The sequence below is a fragment of the Monodelphis domestica genome, chromosome 4, assembly GCF_027887165.1.
Source record: "Monodelphis domestica isolate mMonDom1 chromosome 4, mMonDom1.pri, whole genome shotgun sequence".
Lineage (NCBI taxonomy): Eukaryota > Metazoa > Chordata > Mammalia > Didelphimorphia > Didelphidae > Monodelphis > Monodelphis domestica.
Genome location: NC_077230.1, coordinates 254,303,331 through 254,325,433, shown reverse-complemented (window position 1 = coordinate 254,325,433; position 22,103 = coordinate 254,303,331). Strand labels below are relative to the sequence as shown.

The following is a 22,103-nucleotide window of genomic DNA, read 5'->3' as shown; positions in this document are numbered from 1 at the left end:
TTTATTTCACTACATACTGACTATAAAAACCAAGCCCCCCTTTGCAGAACAAGGTGTGCTCCTGCCAGTAGAGTGCCATTGCTGAGAGATCCAAGTCCTCATGGCAGCTCAAAGCAGGTGAGCAAAGTCATGGAGCCTGCAGTTGTGAGAAAAGACCAAGTCTGTAATGGTTAAAATGATCTATATTCTACTGGCCACAAGAGTTTCAAGAACGGTAGAATTTGGACAAAGTTACTACATTGTTGGCTAGCTTGATAATTCTGATCTCACAAAAGATGATGGCATTTAAAAAAAGAAGAAATAGATTGATCAAGTCAAGGCTTTTGGTTTGATGGTAAAGTTTGGGAAGGTGATAGACAACAAAAATTCAGGGCATATTTAAAAAAGCATTTCTGAGCTGACTGGATTTGAATCACATCAAGCATTTTCTTGAATCTGTAGATTGGACAAACAAAAAAACATGAGTGGATTTTTCCAAATTTGTACTGATAAATAGCACCTAGATTTTTTTTTTAAACCAGGTGAAAATAAATCAGAACACAGGTCCTTAGAATTTTTTATGTTGTGGAATTCTGTGAAATCTTGTGATCCCTTCTCAGAATGTTTTTCAATGCATAAAAGAGGATTATGAAGGAAAACAAATATGAGAAATACAGATACAAAAATCTTTTTTAAAACAAGTCCATGGACTCTAGGATAGAACCGTTGCTGCTTCAGAAAAATAAAGAACATGTCATGATGTTTCTCAATTCAATTAACTTTCTGAACATTTGCTATCATCTGACTGTTTCTTGAGCTTAAAAATGCTATTATTTTTGTTTAGGTATTTGAAAACTAAACCTAACGTATTATTCTGATGAATTATGGATAACATTTATGTGGCAACATGTTTCTGTATAAATCTGAATTATCTCATGAGATTTGATACTTTAAAATTTGGTCTTTGTAGGTTGATAATTTGAGAGCGGGACTATCAATCCTTCCTTTGACCCTTTTATAAATTAAGATATGGAAGTAGAACATTGAAGTGTAACTACAGAGGGCTAGTTTAAAGTGTTTGATGACTAATGACCAAAAGATAGTAACTGTTTAAACAGGAAAGAGAAAGTAATCAAGCATAACTTAGAAGTGTAAATATGTTCTATAACTTTTGTTTGAAGGACAAATATTAAAACCAAAGCCAATCTGAACTTGAAACCTGTGGGCAGCTCTGGCCACCCAACTTTAGAATAACAAGAGGCCAACATCGATTTAGTGCTTTGAAGCATGCAAAGCACTCTGCATACTTAATCTCATTCCAGTTTTATGAGGGAAATAAAAGAGTATTCCAAAAGTCTTAATACAGTTTTAACCTTTAAGAACTTCAGAAGTTTGAAATTTGAAGGTTTACTGGCTTTATTCTACACTTATTTAATTATTCTACACTAATTTAATTAATTGATTAGTTAATTAATTAATTTGGAATAGTTTAAATTTAATTTTAACAAGATGGGGGCATCTCGTCATCATTCATTTGAGTGTAACCATTTCTGGACGGCACTTTTCTCAGATCAGAAAACTGAGAGAAGAAATCTTCCTTGGCCAGGCTGGTCACCCCATCTATTTCCATTAGTCTTTTTTCTTGGGGGATGGATGGGTAAAAATCACGACAAAACTGTTGTATATGCACTGAAACTTCATTCCTTATGTGATCTTCAGGCTAAAATCACAAATTCAATCCTTTCAGTCACTGAGAAGCAGCTAATGAAAGTTTTTAGCAGAATTTGGAAGCTGACTAGAGTAATGTATAGAGCACGGTGATGGTTATGTGGGAATGTAAAAAGAAATATATCAATATTTCAAAACGTAACATTCTAATTTTTTTTTGTATACCTGAAGGATGCATTTATAGTTCTGAAGTTATTGAAATTTAAACTATACTGAGCCTTTTGGGATTCCCTGCATTAGAGTCTCCACGTGACAGATGAGGAAACTGAGGCTCACAGGCGTTTTTGTGTCTTGTCCATTATTGTGTCGCTACAGCAAGTGTCAGGTGGGATGATTCAAAGTACGTGTTATCCAGCCACTGCACACTTTAGCAAAAGTTATGGGAAGAACATCCAAATTGATCCAAGTAAATAGATTAACTCTGATAAGAAGATACAATGCTAGACCATTCAACAAACTCTACATACGAGAGACCATGCTGAGCTGCCAGAGAAATAAAGAGTTATAATATATTTAGGCCCTGACCTCAGGGGCTTACAACACAACAGGGAGAAAAAGACATTCACACAACACATCGGAGCACATGAGTGACTGTGCCAAGGAGTGACGCTTTGATCAAGTCCAATGAGAAATTTGAATAAAGTGAGATCCTGTGGAGGCTGGGACACATTGGGCTAGACATTCCTATTTTGAGCCTTACATAAAGAAGGAATTTCAATCAAAAATGGGAAATCCCATTCCAAGGCTAAAGAATCATGCAAGCAAAGACACAGAAGACCAGTCTACTGCATCTGTAACTATCTAGAGAAATAATTTTTAAAATTGGAGTCATATTTTAAAGGAATTTTGACTATAAGAATTATGACTAAATATTTTAGATTTAAAGAAGATTTAAAATGCCACATGCTCATAGAAATAGAACACAGGAAAACTTTTCAGGTGGAGGAATGAAAGCCTGAATGGAAAAATTATAAACTTGGATTCTGGAAAACCCAACTAAGATGCACATATTATGATGGTAGCTGAGAAGGGTTAGGAAATGATGAAAAAGCTGCAACATGAGAGAAAAGAAGGGATGGGTGTGAGTGTCCTCTCAAATGTGTATCATCTGCCTTCCAGGCCAGGGCCATGTCTCTGATGGAATGTTGGCATGAACAGAAGAGGGTGGAGAAAAGGCAGTTAAGTACTATGAGGAAATTACAAATATAATTTGTATAAATTCAATATCACAATCGATATCAAAAGAATATAAATTATGGGAATAGGAAGTTTTTATTTTTATTTATTTGATTAAAAATTTTTTTTATTAAAAGATATTTTATTTCCCCAATTCCAGGGAAGTTTTTAGATAAAAGATAAGCGTTGTTTGGGGCAAGTTGAAGTCAATGTGCCAACAGTAAATCCAGGAAGAGCTGGTCCATAAGGTACATTAGAAAAAGTCACCTGCAGATGTAATAAAATTATAACCACAAGAGTAGTTGAGATCAACATGGGTGAGAAGGAAGAAAACTGAAAACAGAAATTTGGGTAATGCCAACATTTTAGGGATAAGTGAAAAATACTACACCGGTAGAAGAGACAGAAGAGTGGGCAAGGCAGATGAACTCTGATTTGTTATCTTGGCAGTCAAAGGAGGATATTCAAGAGGGAATAATGCCAAGAGTGGCCCCAAAATGCAGAGAAGTGAAGAAAAAAAAAGAAAAAAAAGCTATTGGATTTTGTGCCAGGGAGATCATGGGTAGGTTAAGCTGTTTTAGGAGAGAAGTAGGAATGGAAACCATAAGTTAAGAGGGAGTAAAATAAATCAATGGGCAGTGAGAAAGTGAACATTCTAAAAGCATTCTTTCTTAAAATTTGCTAGTGAAGCAAAGAAAAAAAATAGCTCAGAAGTATAGCTGAGTCAATGGGTTATTAAAAAAAAAGACTGGTGGTATTTGTAGAGGGAATGATTTATAACATATGAACATATGAAAGAGATAGGGAGAATTATTGCTAGAGCAAAGTCCTAGGAAAGAGAGAGGGAATAAAATTGAGGAGATGGGTGGAAAAAGACCAACTGTTGTCCAGACTTGATAATCTATCTCTTGCCTTGGAGTCAAGATGTTCCTAGTAGCTAGAAAACATTTCCTCCTAACCACTCCCTTTTAGAATCCTTAGCTTCCTTCAAAGCTCAACTTGGATACTATGTATTATGTGAAGCCCTTCCACATTTTACAAAGTACCTAAATTTCTAGTATTTATTGTATTCTTCCCAAGATCCTGGAAGAAAGAGACTGTTTTGTATACTCAGTGTTTTCTACATAACAGTCACTTAAAAAAATGTTTACTGCCACTAGATGAAATGCCAACATCCTTTAGAATCCCTAAAAGGTACAGATAAGGTATGCTTGGATGGTCAGATTTAGAAGAGAACTGGATGTTCCTTGAAATTTTGTGCCAATAAAATTATTTATAATCATTGCTCACTGTTATGGTGCTAAGGGAAAAGGGATCACGGGATATATGTCTAGACTCTGGAGTCAATGGAGATATTATGGAGAAAGAAAGACCATACTTTCCCCCAGAGCTGAGCTTGGTGCTACACTCATGAGTCAAATAGATTACTAGATAGATAGATTCAATATGGACAAGCCTTCAAAGGGCTTTAAGCCCTCTGCCTTGATCAGGGTATTAGCAAATGAAAGCATCTGCTGACCCTGGTTTCTCTGTAGAAAATGCAAGACTTGTGAAATTCACACATACTTGTAGAAAGTTGACATTCTTTCAACTAGGGATGGCCAGGATCAGAAGACCTCAATAAACAGCTAAATTCAGAAGCAGGAGTATAAAGAACACTATTCATTTTTCAAATAAAAGTATGACAGAAATTCTTTTTGTAAAGAGAAAGCTATAAATTGTTGAATGTTGTAATTTATTACCACTATTAAAAGATGAACATTTGGAGACCTAAAAGGTACAAGAAATTTTTTTTCTAGGAATAAAAAGTGCTAATATATGATTACAAAAAATAGTTTTCAGATGGGATTTGAACAGTTTTAGAGAAAATAAATTGTGCTTTACATATATAAAAAATAAACTTAATTTCAGATATGAAATTTATATAAAACCAACTCAAATCCCTTTGGAAATGATATGGAATGAAGTTTCGTTTGTATGAGAACAATTTTAAAAGAAAGGCAGATTTAAAAATTTTATTGATAGGGGGCAGCTGAGTAGCTCAGTGAATTAAAAGCCAGTCCTAGAGACGGGAGGTCCTAGGTTCAAATCTGGCCTCAGACACTTCCCAGCTGTGTGACCCTGGGCAAGTCACTTGACCCCCATTGCCTAGCCCTTACCACAGTATTGACTCCAAGACAGAAGGTAAGGGTTATAAAAAAAAAATTTTATTGATAAATATTAATGGAAAGAAAAAGTTTTAAGGACACCAAAGAGAAATTGGACCATTTTGGAACCTTAGCTCTTTTGCATAACTCTTAATGACTCAAGAGATTAAAGCTAAAAAAACGAGAAATCATAATTCTTTAGATATTAATATATACTGCTTTAAAAGGACTAATGATTGGTTGAGATTTTTGAGTACAAGGCAAATCATTGTGAGCCTAGAATCTTTCTCCTCCACTGAAAACTGAGACCCTGAAATGAGAGAAGAACTTGATGCAAGTTCTCTCTGTCTCTGAAAAAAAGAACTAAAGACCCAGCAGCACTGGCTGGAAAAGCTGTAGGACCTGTGATCCTTAGAAGCAGTCAGTGGACAGAAAGCTTCAAGCGAGTGATTCCTGATCTGTGGGAGTGCTATCTGTCTTCACAGATCCAGTGACACTTATTGCCTTTCAGTACCTTAGCCAGAGGCAGAGAGCAGTGAAGTCCTAGTGCTCTCTGCTACTCCTTTTGACTGGAGAAGGAAAAGCAGAGGGCGCCCTTTCCAGCTGCTTGGAGTTCACTGGGCTTGTTTTCTTTATGTAAAGAATGACTTTGGCCGAGGATGCTATGAGTGAAGTTCTGATTAGACAACACAGCTCTTGGCTGAGTGAATTATTGGCCCCACTGATCTATGGAACCTAGAAATAATGAGTTTGATGAACTTTTTGGTTCTTTGGCTTAGAGAATTATAGAGAAGTAATGCATACTAACTGTTCTAAAAAATCAAAACACAAAACCTTTACCTAATGTCTTAGGCTTACTACTATGTATTGATTCTAAGGCAGGAGAGCTGTAAGGGCTATACTATGGGGGAATAAGTGACAGCTAAGAACTGTCCGAGGCCAGATTTGAACCAAGGACTTCCCATCTCTAAGTCTGACTCTCTATCCAATGATAGAGCCCTAGCTGACCCCTGAATGTCCTTTTAAGATTGGGGAACTATCTCACAGTATCAACAAGCTGCCTTGCGTGTGACTGGTTGTGAAGACAAAGAACTTGTTGGAAGAGAATTTCTCTTTCCATATGTCACTCTGTTAATGTCATCAATCAGTGACTTGGAAGTCATCTCCCACTGAGTAATTCAGATATAGATAGCCCTTTGAGAAAGGAAATTAAAAGAACCCAGGAACAATGAGACGGGAAACTGATCCCACAGGCACTGCTCCCCCCCAGGGGGTGCCAGGCAAATTAAGAAACTATGATTGGTTTCTGAGATGTAACGTGTGAGAGCTAGTGGGTGGAGTAAACATCTTATAAGTGGAAAACCAGGAGGTTTTCTGGGTCTTCTGGCTGGAACGTGGATCCTAAAGGAACTCTTGCCAGTGTTCAGTTTCAATCCATCATGGAGGCCAATAGAGTAGTGAGCTAAGTAACTCTCTACTTCTTTCCTACCTTTCCCTCTCTTTACTATGACTACTTTGATTTAATAAAGTTATTAAAGGTACTAGCAGCCTCATAATTTAATTTTAATTATTACAAACTCATTGTACAGGGGACACAAGGATTAAAGTATCAAACAGAGAGAATATATTTTCCTTCAACGGGTTTATCCATAATAGCTTGGGAGTCAGTCTGTAACCACATCAGTCTACCTTTGAAAATCTGAGAACTGCTTGTGTGAGGAAAGGCTGAAGTGATTGAGCAGACCCAAAGAAAAGAGGGTCAGCACATTCTGGGAGAAGGATGATATTGCTATAATGCAGAACAATAATGGTGAGAGGCCACTCACATCACAGATCACTCGATCACAACCCCAACCACTACCTTTGGCATTCCTGAAGGGCAAATCACAGATGTGGCTTTGCTCATAGTTTTTCTGTTTTGAACATTATTAGACAGATTTCAGTATTTGTCCATAAAATAAAGTCATTTTTAAAAAGAGAAGAAAACACAAAATATCCCAACATGGTGAAACTTACATGGTTCTGTATCGAATACCTCTTGAATAATATGTTTTGCATCCAATGTAGAGGATAGATAAAACTCCTAGAGTGAGTACAATGCCACCAACAAAGCTGCCGATATCAAATTTTGATCCTTTGTTCATTTTGGCATTGATGTTGGCTGTGGCTAAAACAAAGTAAAAAATGGGCATTAGCTTTTTAAAAAAGTGTGATATTGGCTAAAAAGATAGTCCAGGGAAATCTGGTACCATGGTATTGGGTTAACATGGATGACAGATGTGCTGCCTTGCTCATGCAGCTCACTGATTGCTTGTCCCTCATTTCTTTTACCTTTATGCCCTTCCCTTAACTGAAATCCTTAAGGACTTTTAATTTTAAGCAGACTCCAGAAAAAGTGCTATTGAGGTTCAGATCCTGGGTAATGGTGTATGTTGGGGTCAATTCTTAAACGTCTCATTCTGCTAAAAAACCAGAAGGCAGGTTATTTGTTTTTCTGAATAGTCATTTATAGGTACACAGATAATAATAATAATAATAATAATAATGGCTACCATTTATATAGCACTTACTTTGTGACAGGTATTCTCTCAATTGATTCTCCCAATAATTCTGGGAAGTAGAAGCTATTATTATTTCCATTTTACAGATGAGGAAACCAAGGTAGAAAGGTTACTCATGGTTACATAGCTTTTTAAGTGTTTGAGTCTGTTGAATTCACATCTTCCTGGCTCTAGGCCTAGAGACTATTCACTATGCAGCCTGGTTTCTTCAAAAATACATGTACAAATATGGAAATATGTTTTGAGTGATAATACAAGTATATAACCCAGGGAAATTGCTTATTAACTCTGGGAGGGGGGTGGGAAGAAGGGAGGGAGAGAACATGAATCATATAACTTTGAAAAACTTATGTGTACAATTGTTATTGGAATAAAATAAAGATAAAATTTAAAAAATACATCCACACATTTTCTTTGCTAATGAAGTCAAAACCACACATTTCGTTGTTTAAAGAAAGAAGAGTAATCACTTGAGAACTAGATCAAACTAAGGATTTTAGGATTTAGAGATTATGGAGCCTTTGGGAATCATCCAGTCCAGATGTGTCATAGACAGAGCCCATTAACGTGTGTGGACTGAATTAGATTAAAATGTATTTAGAAAACAACCAAATAAAAGAATAACAAAAGAAAAATACAAAAGAACACAGATAATGTTAACATGTGCCTTTCCTAAGTCAATATATCACCCTCAGGAACTTTATGTACAATTCAGTGGACGCCATTTTTATTTTGAGTTGGTCATTCCTGTTCTAGACCAAGCCCTTCATTTTACAGAAGAGGAAATAGAGACTTCTAGGCATTAAATGATTTGCCAAAGGTCATCCAGCTAAGCAAAGCCAGAATTTGAACTCAGCCTCTGACTCCAAATCCAAAATTCTTTCCCTACACAATAGCAGTTGCTGCTCACTAAATATGTCCAACTTCTGCCATAAACGTAGTCTTCAAAACTGCATTTTTTTGGGGGGTGGTATTTGATAATATTTGTAATAATAAAATTAACTTTACTGAACTTTATATGCTTTAAATAACAACCTCAATGAGTATGTTATCATCTATCCATCTTAAATAGATGAGGAAGGAGAAACTCATCAGGAAACAGACTATTAAGTAACATGACCATTTTATTCAATTAGATAAATGATGACATCATGGATCCTGGACTGGCAGGGTTCTGAAACTATCAAATCCAAATCCCTCATTTTAAAATTGAGGAAACCGTGGCCCAGAGTGGTTGTTAGTCGCACAGGGTCAGTCATATAACCCAGTAAGCGTGAAAGTCAAGATTGGCTGGGTTCAAATCTGGCCTCAGACACTTCCTAGCTGTGTGACCCTGGGCAAGTCACTTAATCCCCATTGTCTAAAGCTTACCACTCTTTTGCCTTAGAACCAACACACAATATCGATTCTAAGATGAAAAGGTAAGGGTTAAAAAAAAAGGCAAAATGTTGCCTCAGGTACCCTAGACTCCAAAGCAAAGGCGCATTCCACTATCCTACAGGACCTCAAATTAAAAGCTGGAGCTTATAGTACCTTAAGGAGGACTTGCAAAATCCACTCCTAAAAGGAAGCCATCACAAGATTAGAATTTGGTTTTTAGTTTGTTTTTGAACCTGAGTCTCCCAAGCTGGCACCACGTGGGATGGGGACACAAAGTCACTCTGTTTTTCCATCGTGGGGCTTTCTGCACAGCCTGGGAGCCCTCTCTTGTTCAGAAACTCCCAGCCTCCGCCTCCCCAGCAACAGGGACTCAGAGTCTGCGATGCCCAGGCTGGATTCTGTAGTTCCAACCCAGAAAACACACACTGGTTGGGATCCTTACCTGTGCCCAGGGCAGCTGTGGTCACCACAGAGCTGTTGCTGACTGTGGTTGTTGATTTGGGCATGCTTTGGGTGGTTGTGCTCTGAGGGGTGCTCTTGGTCGTCGCTGGAGGCTTCAGGGTGCTGTTCCTCCCAGGCGTGGAGGAGTGGATGACCTGAGATGGCTCGGTAGCTTTAGGGGTAGAGCCTGTTGTCTTACTGGAAGAGTTTGGGGACAGTGAGGAGGACGTAGGATGGACGGTGGGAGAGGTCAGGTTTTGTTTGAGTACTGTAACAGTGGTTGGAATTTTTGAAGTTTCATTTGTGGCATTTGCTGTGATTTTCATGAAGAGAAAACAAAGAAAGTGATTAATTTTGTAAACAGGCTTTGAAAAAATTTGAGTACCCATTTTTCTTTGGGAATCCCTTCAATTCCTTTTTTTTTTTAAACCCTTACCTTCCGTCTTGGAGTCAATACTGTGTATTGGCTCCAAGGCAGAAGAGTGGTAAGGGCTAGGCAATGGGGGTCAAGTGACTTGCCCAGGGTCACACAGCTAGGAAGTGGCTGAGGCCGGATTTGAACTTAGGACATCCCATCTCTAGGCCTGGTTCTCAATCCACTGAGCTACCCAGCTGCCCCCTAGCAAATGATGGTTATAAGGAGTTCAATAATATAAAATGCACAGCATTATTACTTCAGAATGGAGTCTAGTCCTGGCTCCTATCTTTGGATCAGTAATAATTAAAATTATGAGGCTGATAGTAGCTTTATAACATTATTAAATCAAAGTAGTCAGAGCAAAGAGAGGGAAAGGTAGGAAAGAGGTAGAGAGGAACTTAGCTTACTAATCTATTGGGCTGCCATGATGGACTGAAGCTAACCTCCAACAGTGTGGTTCCTTCCACTCTCCACACTCCAGCCAGAAGACACCCACTTCCTGCTGGGTCTTTCTTTAGAAGCCATTTTCTCCTCCCATTAGCTCTCACCTGTCACATCTCAGGAACCAATCATAGTTTCTTAATTTGCCTGGGCTGCCAGGGGGAAGTGCCTATGAAATCAGTTTCCTGACTGGTTGGTTCCTGGGTTCTTTAATTTCCTTTTTCTTGGGGCTTATCTATACCTGAATTACTCAGTGATCTTTGGCCTCCAGGTCACTGAGAGATGACATTAAACAAAGTGACATAATGGAGAGAGAAATTCTCTTCCAACGGACCAGTCATGATTTCTCTACACCTCACTGTTCTTATCTGTAAAATGTTAATCATGGGGGGTGGCTAGTTGGCTCAGTGGATAGAAAGTCAGGGCTGGATGGGAGAAGTCCTGGGTTCAAATATGACCTGAGACACTTCCTAACTGTGTAACACTGGGCAAGTCACTTAACCCCCATTGCCTAGCCCTTACTGCTCTTCTGCCTTGGAACCAATAGAACAGTATTTATTCTAAAATGGAAGGTAGAGGTTTAAAAAGTTAGTAATAGTCATACTATATGTCTCTGGGAATTATGAAACTCCAACAAGCTCAAGCATCTGAAAGCACTTTCAGAAATAACAAAAGCAAAGTATGCATATCTTGTCATCATTATTTGTTATCATTCACTGAAAACAAGTTAAGAGAAAAATAAGCAAACAGAAGTAAACTGGATTTAGAGTAACTATCAGAAAGAAAGGCAGGCTAGGCAGTACAGTGGACAGAATGCTAGGCCTGGAGTCAGGAAGATGTGCACCTCAATCAAATCTGGCCTCAGACGCTTATTAACTGTGTGACCCTGGGCAGGTCACTTAATCTTGTTGGTCTCAGTTCCTTCATCTCTAAAGTAAGCTGGAGGAAGAAATGGAAAACCATTCCAATACTTTTGCCAAGAAAGCCTTCTATGGCATCACAAAGAATCAGATGAGATTGAAAATGACTAAAAATAACTCAGAAAGAACTTTGTTTCTAAAATGGCAGCTAGGTGGATGGGCACCAAGTCACAAAGACCTGGAGTTCAGAAGCTTACTAGCTGTATGGTCCTGGGCAAGTCATTTAACCTCTGTTTCTGTCTGTTTCCTTATCTGTAAAATGGAGATAATAACATTCCCATGCCATCTAGGATTGTTTGAGGATTGACTAAGATTTTGTTATTTTGTTTAATTTTGTTTGAAATTGTAAAGTGCTTGGCACAGTTCCTCCCTATAAAGAGTGTGATGTCAAAGTTAGCTATTATTATAATAATGTAATTATTGACAGGTAGGTGGTTCAGGAGATACAACTGGGCCTGAAGTCAGGAAGACTCCTCTTTCCAAGTTTAAATCTAGTCTTGGATACTTACCAGTTGTGTGACCCTAAGCAAGTCACTTAACTTTGCTTGTCTCGGTTTCCTCACCCAAAAAAAAAATGAGTTGGAGAAAAAAAAACTGGCAAACCCTTTTGGTATATGTCAAGAAAACCCCACATGGAGTTTCAAAGAGTCAAGACTCAACTGAAATAACCGAACAAATCATTGACTGGAATCCTCAAAGTGCATCAGGAAAGGAGGTGGTAAAGGCTTCTCTGAACAGGATATAAAGCCATTTTCAGGTACATCAAGTACGTGACCTTTCATCTTTTTAAAAAATTAAAAAGAAAAGAAAGGCAGAAAAGCAGGCTAACTTTTTAAAGCCACAGGTTAATCCTATATTGTACTTAAGATGAAGAAGAAACTGTATATAAAAGACCTACAGTTCCACAAGCAAGCTTTTTAATTGTGTATACAAATGCCCATTTCATTTTTTTTTTTTTGCTAACTTCAAGATGAAAACAGAAAAAAAAAGTATGCAAACTTGTAAGGGAACTGGCGAACCAGCCAGGGTTTGCATGACATTATTATTGTCTACTGCTATGCCTTCCCTTGCCTTCCTTGAGCTCCACGCCTGCCAGGACATGTATTTGGCAAGGAGGAGAACTTCCTGTTACACCTGGGGCTTCTCTTCTCCAGGCTGAATGTCACCCACCCTGTCCAGCGATCTGCATTTTTCAAAGCCTCGAGACCCTTTGGCATCCTGGGCGCCTACCAAGTTTGTGTCCTTCCTAAAATGTAGCATTCAAGACAGAACGGAGTATTCCATATTTGACCTGACCAGATCTGTTGCTGTTCAGTTTCAGCCATGCCAAACTCTTTGTGGCTCCACTTTGGATTTTCTTGGCAAAGACACACGTGGTTTGACATTTTCTTCTCCAGCTCATTTTACAGATGAGGAAACTGAGGCAATCAAGGTGAAGTGACTTGCCCGGAGTGATATAGCTAAGCTACTGGAGTGGTTTCCTATGTCCTTCTTCAGCTCATTTTACAGATGAGGAAACTGAGACAAACAGAATTTAAGTGACTTGCTCAGTCACAGAGCCAAGATTTTGGGGTATTTGACATTTTCTTCTCCAGCTCATTTTACAGATGAGGAAATTGAAGCAAACAGAATTTAAGTGACTTGCTCAGAGCCACAGAGCCAAGATTTTGGGGCATTTGTAATTTCCTTCTCCAGCTCATTTTACAGATGAGGAAACCGAGGTAAACAAGGTAAAATGACTTGTCTGGGGTCACACAGCTAAGCTACTGGAGGGGTTTGCCATATCCTTCTTCAGCTCATTTTACAGAAGATGAGGAAACTGAGGCAAACAGAATTTAAGTGACTTGCCCAGAGTAATATAACTAAGCTACTGGAGTGGTTTGCCATTTCCTTCTCCAGCTCATTTTACAGATGAGGAAACTGAGGCAAACAGGGTTAAATGACTTGTCTGGGGTAAGCCAGCTACTTAGTGTCTTCATGCACATTGGAATTTAGGAAAACGAGCCTACCTGACTTCAGGCCCAATGCTCTCTCCACTGTGCCACCCAGCTGCCCAGATCTGGCCAGAATTCCCTCCTCCTTCCTGGCCATGAAGCCTGCGAGCACATTCCTTTTCTCACTGGCCAACATCCTCTCTGTGGATTCACACTGAGCTTGTGGTCCACTAACATCCCCCTATCTTTTTCAGATCATGTGAATTCACCGTTCGTGACTTCCCCCACTGTCCTCCTCCTGTCCAATGCAGTCTCCGTGCCTACTCAATATTTTAAAATCCTATTTATTTGCTTAGATTAGTGCGGTGGGTGAACCTGAACCGATTGCTGGAAGGACTTCTCATGAAGGTTTCCCGAGCCCTTTCCTTAAAAGAATCCTCTGATTCCAGCTCCTAAAAGTATCATTTTATCCTCACGGCACAGATAAAGCAACTGAGCACTGGACACTTCTAATGACTATAGTCTAAGACCAGAAAGGGAGGCAGTGACACGGCCAGAATTTGGACTCAAAGAGTCCAGGCTTCAAATCCAGTGTCTGCTTTTCCCCCCTCCTTTTTTAAACTTACCGTTCTGTGTATTGGTTCCAAGGCAGAAGATAGGTAAGGGCTAGGCAATAGGAGTGACTTGCCCAGGGTCACACAGCCAGGAAGTGTCTGAGGCCACATTTGAACTCAGGACCTTCTGTGTCTCAGGGTGTGGCTCTCCATCCCTTGGGCCACTTAGCTGCTCCCACCATGTGCTCTTTTCAACCCATCGCAAGGATGACTTCTCAAGTTGTTGTTCATCAAACAAGTCTATACCTGTCCCTGGCTAAGTTCAGGGATATTTATGTGAGGAAGCAAGCTCAGCCTCTGGAAGTCAACTAAATTGGTCTTTATGGACATAAAATCTTCCCTTTCTCCTCTGTGTCCCTCGGTAGACCCGGCCTCACTGCGGGGTCCCTGGGCACCATGCCGGCCTGACGAAACCCGTTCCTCAGTGACTGGCGCCCTCACAGCGGTCACCCTTCTCGTCCCAGGGACTCCGACCCCCTGGATGTAATACTACAGATGCTCCCCCTCCCCATTGCTCAGCGCCTGCTCCCTTGTGCCCAGCACCCTACCCAAGATCTACTGACACCTTTTCTACCCCTCCCCAAAATATGTATTGCTTCCAAGGCAACAAGAATGGTAAGGGCCAGACAACAAGGGTTGAGTCACTTGCCCTGGATCTCAGCTAGGAAGTTTCTGAGGTTCCATTTGAACCCAGGACCCGACTCTGTCCACGGAGGCTCTACATATACCTTTTAATGTCCTCTATGGAATTCTTGCTCCAAAGGTGTCACACCTAACCTTACCGGATCTCCAGAAAAAGAAAAAATGCCGCCCCTCCCCCTTTTAAAGTTCATAAAGAATATATAAATATTACATAAATATAAATTTTGAAATATATAAAATATCATAAACATGTTCTTGGTCACTTTCTTAAAGTCTCAACAAGCAACAAAAGGAAAACAAAAATAATGAATCCCCAATTTGTAGCCTTTGCTGGTTTCTAGCACATGATCCTGTTGACCTCCCTTCGCAGCTTTGGTGGCACGTTCACTCAGACCCCCATCGCTGGGATGATGGGGGAGATGGAACACTCCATGCTCCTCGCTGCCATGTCCAGGCTCTCCCTCTCCCCCTGCTCAGTAATCTCGGCGGCTTTGGAGGTTCACTCAATTCCCATTTCTCATCCAGTCCAGATTCTGGTAGCTGTCCTCTACAGACCTCCCGGCCATTCTGCCTCCCTGAAGGAGTCTGGTCCGCGGCTCATCACGCTGTCGCCTACCCTTCATCCCCAAGCACTCCTGCGCAGGCTACACTCTCCTCCCTTCCCCATCTTGACACCTTTGTGAACGCATCTTCTCCATCCTCTCATCTGCAGTCCTTTACTCCCTTATCTTATCACCTACGCTGCCCTGCCAAGCCCCTGCCTGGGAGCGCGTCCACCAGCCTCTTTTATTTATGTGTTATTGAACAAAACTAGAAAAAACATGGAACTACGCTGGCTGGATCTTCTAAAAATGCACGTTACATATCCTCACCTGGGACCCGGCTGTGGCGAGGCAATCCTTTTATCCCTCTCCAATGGATTCATTATTCTACTCACCACAACAGCTTTTCCCAATGATTTTACCCCTCTTTAAGCCTCCCACCACATTCTTACCCATTCTTCTCAGCAGAGCTCCCTTGCCTTCCCCATTCCTCATCTCATAAGCCCCAGATGCCTTCCTCAAGGAGTTTAGTGCCTGGTTCACAGCTAGGAAGCCCAGAGCATTATCAGGTGCAGTCTCAGATAAACTTCCAAGCCCTAGTCCTCTGGACTCAGTAATGGGAGAGAACTTCCCCCCTGCCCCAAGAGCTAATCAATGAAGGAGAGAAATATGGAAATGGTAGCTAGAGTGGGTAAGTCATGGGGGGAGGGGAGGGAATCTATATCTATATCTATATCTGAAGAGACCTTCCTTTACACAGATAAAGGATCTACTGGAGAGGGGAAGGAAGGTTCAAGGGCCTGGGAAAAAGGCAGCAGAGAAGGAATTCTTATGTTGAGGCCAGGATTTGGGTGAGAGAATAAGAAATTTTAATGAATAGACAATGGTACTTGTAAGTCTCCTCAACATGAATACAAATCTTCGAAGCCTTTGCTCAGCTACTTTCACTCAATCTTTTTTTCATTTTCTATCATACCTTTAAAGTTCTTTAGCATTATTAATCCCTATGGCTCCCCCTTATCTATATTCCTCAATGAAGCATCTGACTTACAGTTTTCTCTGTTCTTTGCCAGCTATCATTCTTGGCAATAATAATATTTATGTTGAAGAATTTAGTGTTAGTTATCAATTACGCAGACAGAATTTCAACGTTGGAAGAGAGCTTATCATTCATTTAGCTCAAGCCAGACTTTCCAAGAATTCTCTTTACATCTGTGACAACTGACTCTTGGCAAGGATACACTATTGCCTGCCAAGTGGCCATTTATCCTTTGTTCAAAGACCTCTAGTGAGGAAAGGTCTACCAGGTTCCATTTATGGATAGCTCAAATTCTTCTTCTTTTTTTTTTGTTTAACCCTTACCTTCTGTCTTGGAATCAATACTGTGTATTGGCTCCAAGGCAGAAGAGTGGTAAGGGCTAGACAATGGGGGTCAAGTGACTTGCCCAGGGTCACACAGCTGGGAAGTGTCTGAGGCCAGATTTGAACCTAGGACCTCCTGTCTTTAGGCCTGGCTCTCAATCCACTGAGCTACCCAGCTGCCCCCCTGGATAGCTCAAATTCTAAAAGTTTTTCCTTAAGTCAGATTTAATTTCTTCTCTCTGCAACTTCTACATTGTTCCTGGTCCTGTCTTTGCAAGCTGTTTCCTTTTAAGTCTTTCTTTTCCCTATTTAAACACACTTATTTCCTACAATGGCCCTTTCTTTAGAATGATATCTAGTCCCTTTCACCATCAACCAATTGAATATATTCCAGCTTGCCAATATCCTTCTTCAAATGAAGTACTGCAGCTGACTAAATGCTTTTACAATTATGGCCAGGGGAGCATTCTTATTCAAAGAATATCAATGGTAACTATGAGGAAAAGCATAATTAAAATAATAGAAAATAGAAAATCTTTTGCATAAGCCATACAATCTCCCATAGGGATAAGATGGAAAACAGAAGACTAAGGGTTTGAAACTGAGATAGAAGGGAATTAATATAAATATTTAAACCAAACCATTCTCCAAGGTCAGTGATATGTTCTCAAAAAAAAAAAAATAGCCAACCATTAGCAATCCTATATAGGAATAATTCAAATCAATGGTGTCAAACTCAAATGGAAATGGATGCCACAGAATGCATATTGACTTAGAAAACCACAAATTAGCATTATCTGTGTTGTATTGTAGTTTTATTTTGTTTAAATATTTCCAGCAACATTAATCTGATTCACCCTACTTGTGGGCTACCAGTTTGACACCTGTGTTCTGAATCAATAACAAGATAAACAGAAATCAAAACAACTCTGAGATTTTGCCTCACACCCCAAAATTGGCAAAGATGACAAAAGATGGGAACATTCAATGTTTGAGGGGTTGGGGTGGTGGTGGGGAGGAACAAAAATGCAGTTTGGTAGAACTATGAATTACTTTGACCATTCTGGAATCATGCTAAGAAAGTAATTAAGATGCCTAAATCCTTTGATTCAAAAGTAACTAAAATACCCAAATTCTGTGACTTACTGCTCAGCATATTTTAAGGAGGTAACCAGATTTACAGATTGTGAGTTAAGAGACTCCATTCCAAGGAGTCAATACTGAAAAGATATGCTCCTCCCCATCCCTTTTAAAATTTAAATCTGCTAAAAAATAAAAGAAAAAAACCAACTTTGTCACAAATATGCATAGTCAAGAACAACAAAGACCCACAGTGGTCATATCCAAAAAATATATTTTACTCTGGAGTCAAGAGTTCAGCTCTTGCCCATCCCATCACTTGTCGGGAGGAAGGTCACATGTTTTGATTGAGAATCATCTGGAATTGTGGTTGATTTTTGAGATCAGTGTTCTTAAGTCTTTCTAAGTTGTCTATCTTTATAATAGTTACTATTGCATATATTCTCTTAATCCTGCTTGCTTAATTCTTCATCAATTTATTAGTCTTCCCCAAATTCTCCAAAATAATTCCATTCATCAATCCTTTTAGCACAATAATATTGCATTAAATCCATACACTGTAAACTTGTTCAATCATTCCCTAGTTGATATGTATCTCTTCAGTTTCTAATTCTTTCCACCACAAAAAAAGCAATCAAATATTTTTGTGCAGAGTCTTTTTTTCCTTCTTTCATCTCTTTGGACCTAGTAGCTTTGTCCCTGGGTCAACGGATATTCGTAGGTTAATAGCTTTTTGAGCATAGTTACAAATTGCTTTCTAGAATGGATACCCTATTTCACAACTCTACCAATGATGCATTAATATATCTATTTTCCCACAGTCTCCCCAACATTTGTAATTTTCCCTTTTTTTGCCTACTTTGCTAATTTGATGAGTATGAGAACTTTGGAGCTGTTTTACTTTGTATTTCTTAATTAATAGTGACAGGATATTTTTTTCATTAAATTAGTGATAGCTTGGATTTCTTCTTCCAAATCTACCTGTTCATAGCCTTTGATCATTTATCAAATGGGGAATTCTTCATGTCATATATTTTAATACATTCCTTATATATTTTAAAAAGGAGAATTTTATCAAAGAAATTTGCTACAAAAATTTTTTCCTCATTTACCTGTTTCTCTTTTAATTTTTGCTATATTTGTTTCTGCAAAATGTTTCCATGTCATTTTTATCATATTGGTTTGGCCTACTCATGAGCAACTGATATTTCTCCAACTATTTAGATTTGTGTAAATAAAGTTTTATTATGATGTTCATATAGTCCCTGTGCAAATGTCTTGGCAAGTAAACTCCCAAATATTTTATATTGCCTATAGTAAAATAAAATGGACTTTCTCTTTTTAATCTTTTCCTCCTGAATTTAATTGGCAATATGTAGAAATGCTAATAATTTGTGTGGATTTATTTTATTTTCTACAATTTTGCCCAAGTTAATTGTTAAGAGTATTTTTTTTAGTTGACTAGTGTTCTCGAAGTAAGCTAAATCATAGGCAAAAAGAAATAATTTTGTTTCCTCTTTTCCTATGTTTAATTTCCTTAATTTCTTTTTCTTCTTATTTTTTTATTTTTGCTAGAGCTAGCATGGCAATACTATACTGAATAATAAAAGTGAATAGGACATTTTTGCTTTATTCCTGATATTACTGAAAAGGTCTTTAATAATAGCTTATTTCAGATAATACGAGCTCTCAACTTTATGAAGATAATACTTATATAAAGAACGTATGTTTATTCTTATAGTTTTTAGTTATTTAAAAAAAACAAGGTATTGCAAGGTATTGAATATCTGGCAAAAGCTTTTCCTGCATTTATTGATATAATTATGATTTTGTTATTGACATGTTTATTCATTTATATTCAGTTATAATATATTGATTATATTCATATTTTTTCCTAATACTGAATCGGTTCTGACTTCTGAAAAGTACAGACACAATCTGGTCATAGTATATAACCTTTGTGACATGTTGCAATAGTCTCCTTGATAATATATTGTTTAAAATATTTGCATTGATATTAAGTGGGGATACGGCCTAAAGGTTTTTTTCCTCTACTTTGAGTCTCCCTGGTTTAAGTATTAAGACCACATTTGTATTATCTTATGAATTTGGTATAATTCTTTTTCTATTTTTTCCTCAGGCAGTTTACACATAATGTTGGAATTAACTGCTTTTTAAACATTTGATAAAATTTGCTTATAAATACATCTGGGCCCTGGTTTTTTCCCCCTTTGGTTCTCCTCATGACTTATTTGATATTTTTTTCTTTCTTTCTGAGATTGGGTTAAATCCTTTAATTTATGGTTCTGTTAATCTATACATTTTATTTTTGCAAATTTTATATTTATATACATTTCATGTCAATTTTGTTGGCATGTAATGGGACAAAATAGTTCCTCAAAAATTTTAAATTTTCTCTTCTTCACTGGTTGTGAATTCACTTTTTCTTCAGTTTTGGTACAAATAATTTGGTTTTTTTCTTTCTTAAAAAAAAAAAACACAATAAAAAACCAACCACCAAGTTACCTAATTGTTTATCTTAAAAGACTCATCTCCTGGTTTTATTTATGGCCCTTCCCTTTATTTATAGCAGAACTTTCTTTTTTAATTGTAAAAAATTATAAACAAACCAGATGCCCATTGACTGGGGAATGGCCAAACAAATTATGCGTTATGTTAATGTAACGGAATGTTATTGTGCTGGAATAAGAAAGAATATGAATGAAGCATGGGAAATTATGTGAACTGTTACAAAGTCAGTAGAATAAGCAAAACTATATATATGTATATATAATGACTACAAAAATGTACACATAAAGAACTACAAGAAAATAATTGAAAGTGAATTATATGAAACCATAAATAATCAGACTTGGCTTTCAAAGAGGAGATATAAGAATGTGTGTCCTCTCTTTCTTTATAGAAATAGAAGAACATGGACATGAAACACTATACATAATGATGAATTTGGCCATTGTACTGGTTAGATCTGATTCTTGCTTTTTTCTTTTTTATCCTTTATTATAGGACATAGCTCTTAAAAGTGAAGGGGGAACATTGTGTCATTTACCAGGTTCATGAGCATGGAAGATTTCATCTAAACAAGTGATAAAAATTATAAAAATCACAAGAGCAAAGCTATATCCAAGGTTGTACTAAGAGACATTCCTGCAAGTTGAAATGGAACCATTACTATTTCCTCTTTGGGTTGGATGATTCAAGTACCTCTGAAATCACACCTAAGTGTACAACCTTGGTCTTTCATGACAAACCTATGACATATATGCTGGAGGGGCACCTCCCTTCCCCGTCTCCACCACAGCAGAGGACATTTCTCCCATTACCCACCCCTCTGCCCAGCAGCCAATGGGAACACTTCCTTCCTCCCCTGTCTGGGGCAAGGGGGGTGGCTCACATGCAGCATGAGGGTGCAGTTTGGGCACTCGGTTGCTAAAAGGTTCACCAACACTGGCCTAGGTTCTACCTTCATATTAACAATGAAGTGTTCATGAAATAATGTCAGATAACTTTCTGATTTGTGTAGTATGTCTATGGTATTCTCCTGATCTGCTATGAATCCAATACTATCCCCTAGTCCCAGTAGTTTATTAGGGTTATCATATTATACATTTTATTATATAGCTCTTATAATGTGCCAGGCACTATACTTGGTGCTTTAAAATTATCTCATTTGCCCTTCATAACAACCTGGGGAAATCACAATATTATTATTATTATTCACATTTTACAGCTGAGGAAACTGAGGTATTCGGAGGTTAAGTGACTTGTCAGAGATTACAGAGCTAGTAAGTATCTGAGGCTGCATTTAAACTCTGATTTTCCTTATCCAGATCCAGTGTTCTGTCCACGGGGTCACCTAGTTGCCCAATTAGAGATGGTGTGCTATGACTTGATGGTTTTAAATTGTTTTGATGATAATTCATGTTTTTACATTTCTTTCACTTCCCAATTTGCTTCTTCCCTAACAAACACTATATAGGACCCTCCTCCTTATAACAAAGGACAGTTAGTTAAGTACAAGTTATACATGGCACTCTGTGCATTATTATTAGTAAATTTAAATTACAGAAGAATTGCTAGTTTGTAGGGGAGGGGGAATTTCTGCCCTAGAAGTTTTCCACATCAATGAAATAAAAAGTTCAAATTTAAAGGGGGGGAAGGGGGAAGAAAAGGAAAGAGGATAAGGGGAGTGGGGGAAAACTACCTCCTAGGAGTCTGTATGTTTTTGTATTCAAGGACTGTTTTCAAGCTTTTCTCCCTAGCACCTAGGTATAAACATAATTAATGTTTGTTGAAATACATTAAAAGTGGCTGAATTAAAAGTTGTTGGATTCTAAGTGTGAGCAGACAGCCTGGCTACTTCCTATTATCTTGGGGACAAAGGCTAGAAACTATTTGTATTTGCCACTTTTTACAGATGGACTCTGTTTCTCTGGATGAGGCAGGCACTCAAACCAATTCCATATCCCAAATGCAAAGGTTTCCAGATAAACTCTTACTCCTCATGGTTGTTCTGAATGTATTAATTTTTCTCCAATTTGGAAGATAGAATATGTAATCCTTCCTCCCCCCATTCCCCAAAGATATCAGAATAATTTACATACACTTTGGGATTCGCAGATTTTTACAAATTCATCAGGATTTTTAAATGGTGTGCCAATTGACCTTAGTGCCACATATCCTCTAACCAACTAGGGGGAGTGAGGGCAAACAAGAT

General features: G+C 38.3%; 1 protein-coding gene across 1 annotated transcript in view; it reads right to left on the bottom strand.

Annotated features, from left to right (window-relative positions):
* Nucleotides 1-22,103, bottom strand: part of TMEM123 (transmembrane protein 123) — a 66,508-nt gene that overhangs the window by 3,239 nt on the left and 41,166 nt on the right. Inside the window, exons 2-3 of the mRNA XM_007494973.3 lie at nucleotides 9,414-9,725; nucleotides 7,047-7,197 (exon numbers count right to left, since the gene is read on the bottom strand). Coding sequence (XP_007495035.2) covers nucleotides 7,047-7,197; nucleotides 9,414-9,725 — 463 coding nt within the window. The remainder of the gene's footprint in view (nucleotides 1-7,046; nucleotides 7,198-9,413; nucleotides 9,726-22,103) is intronic.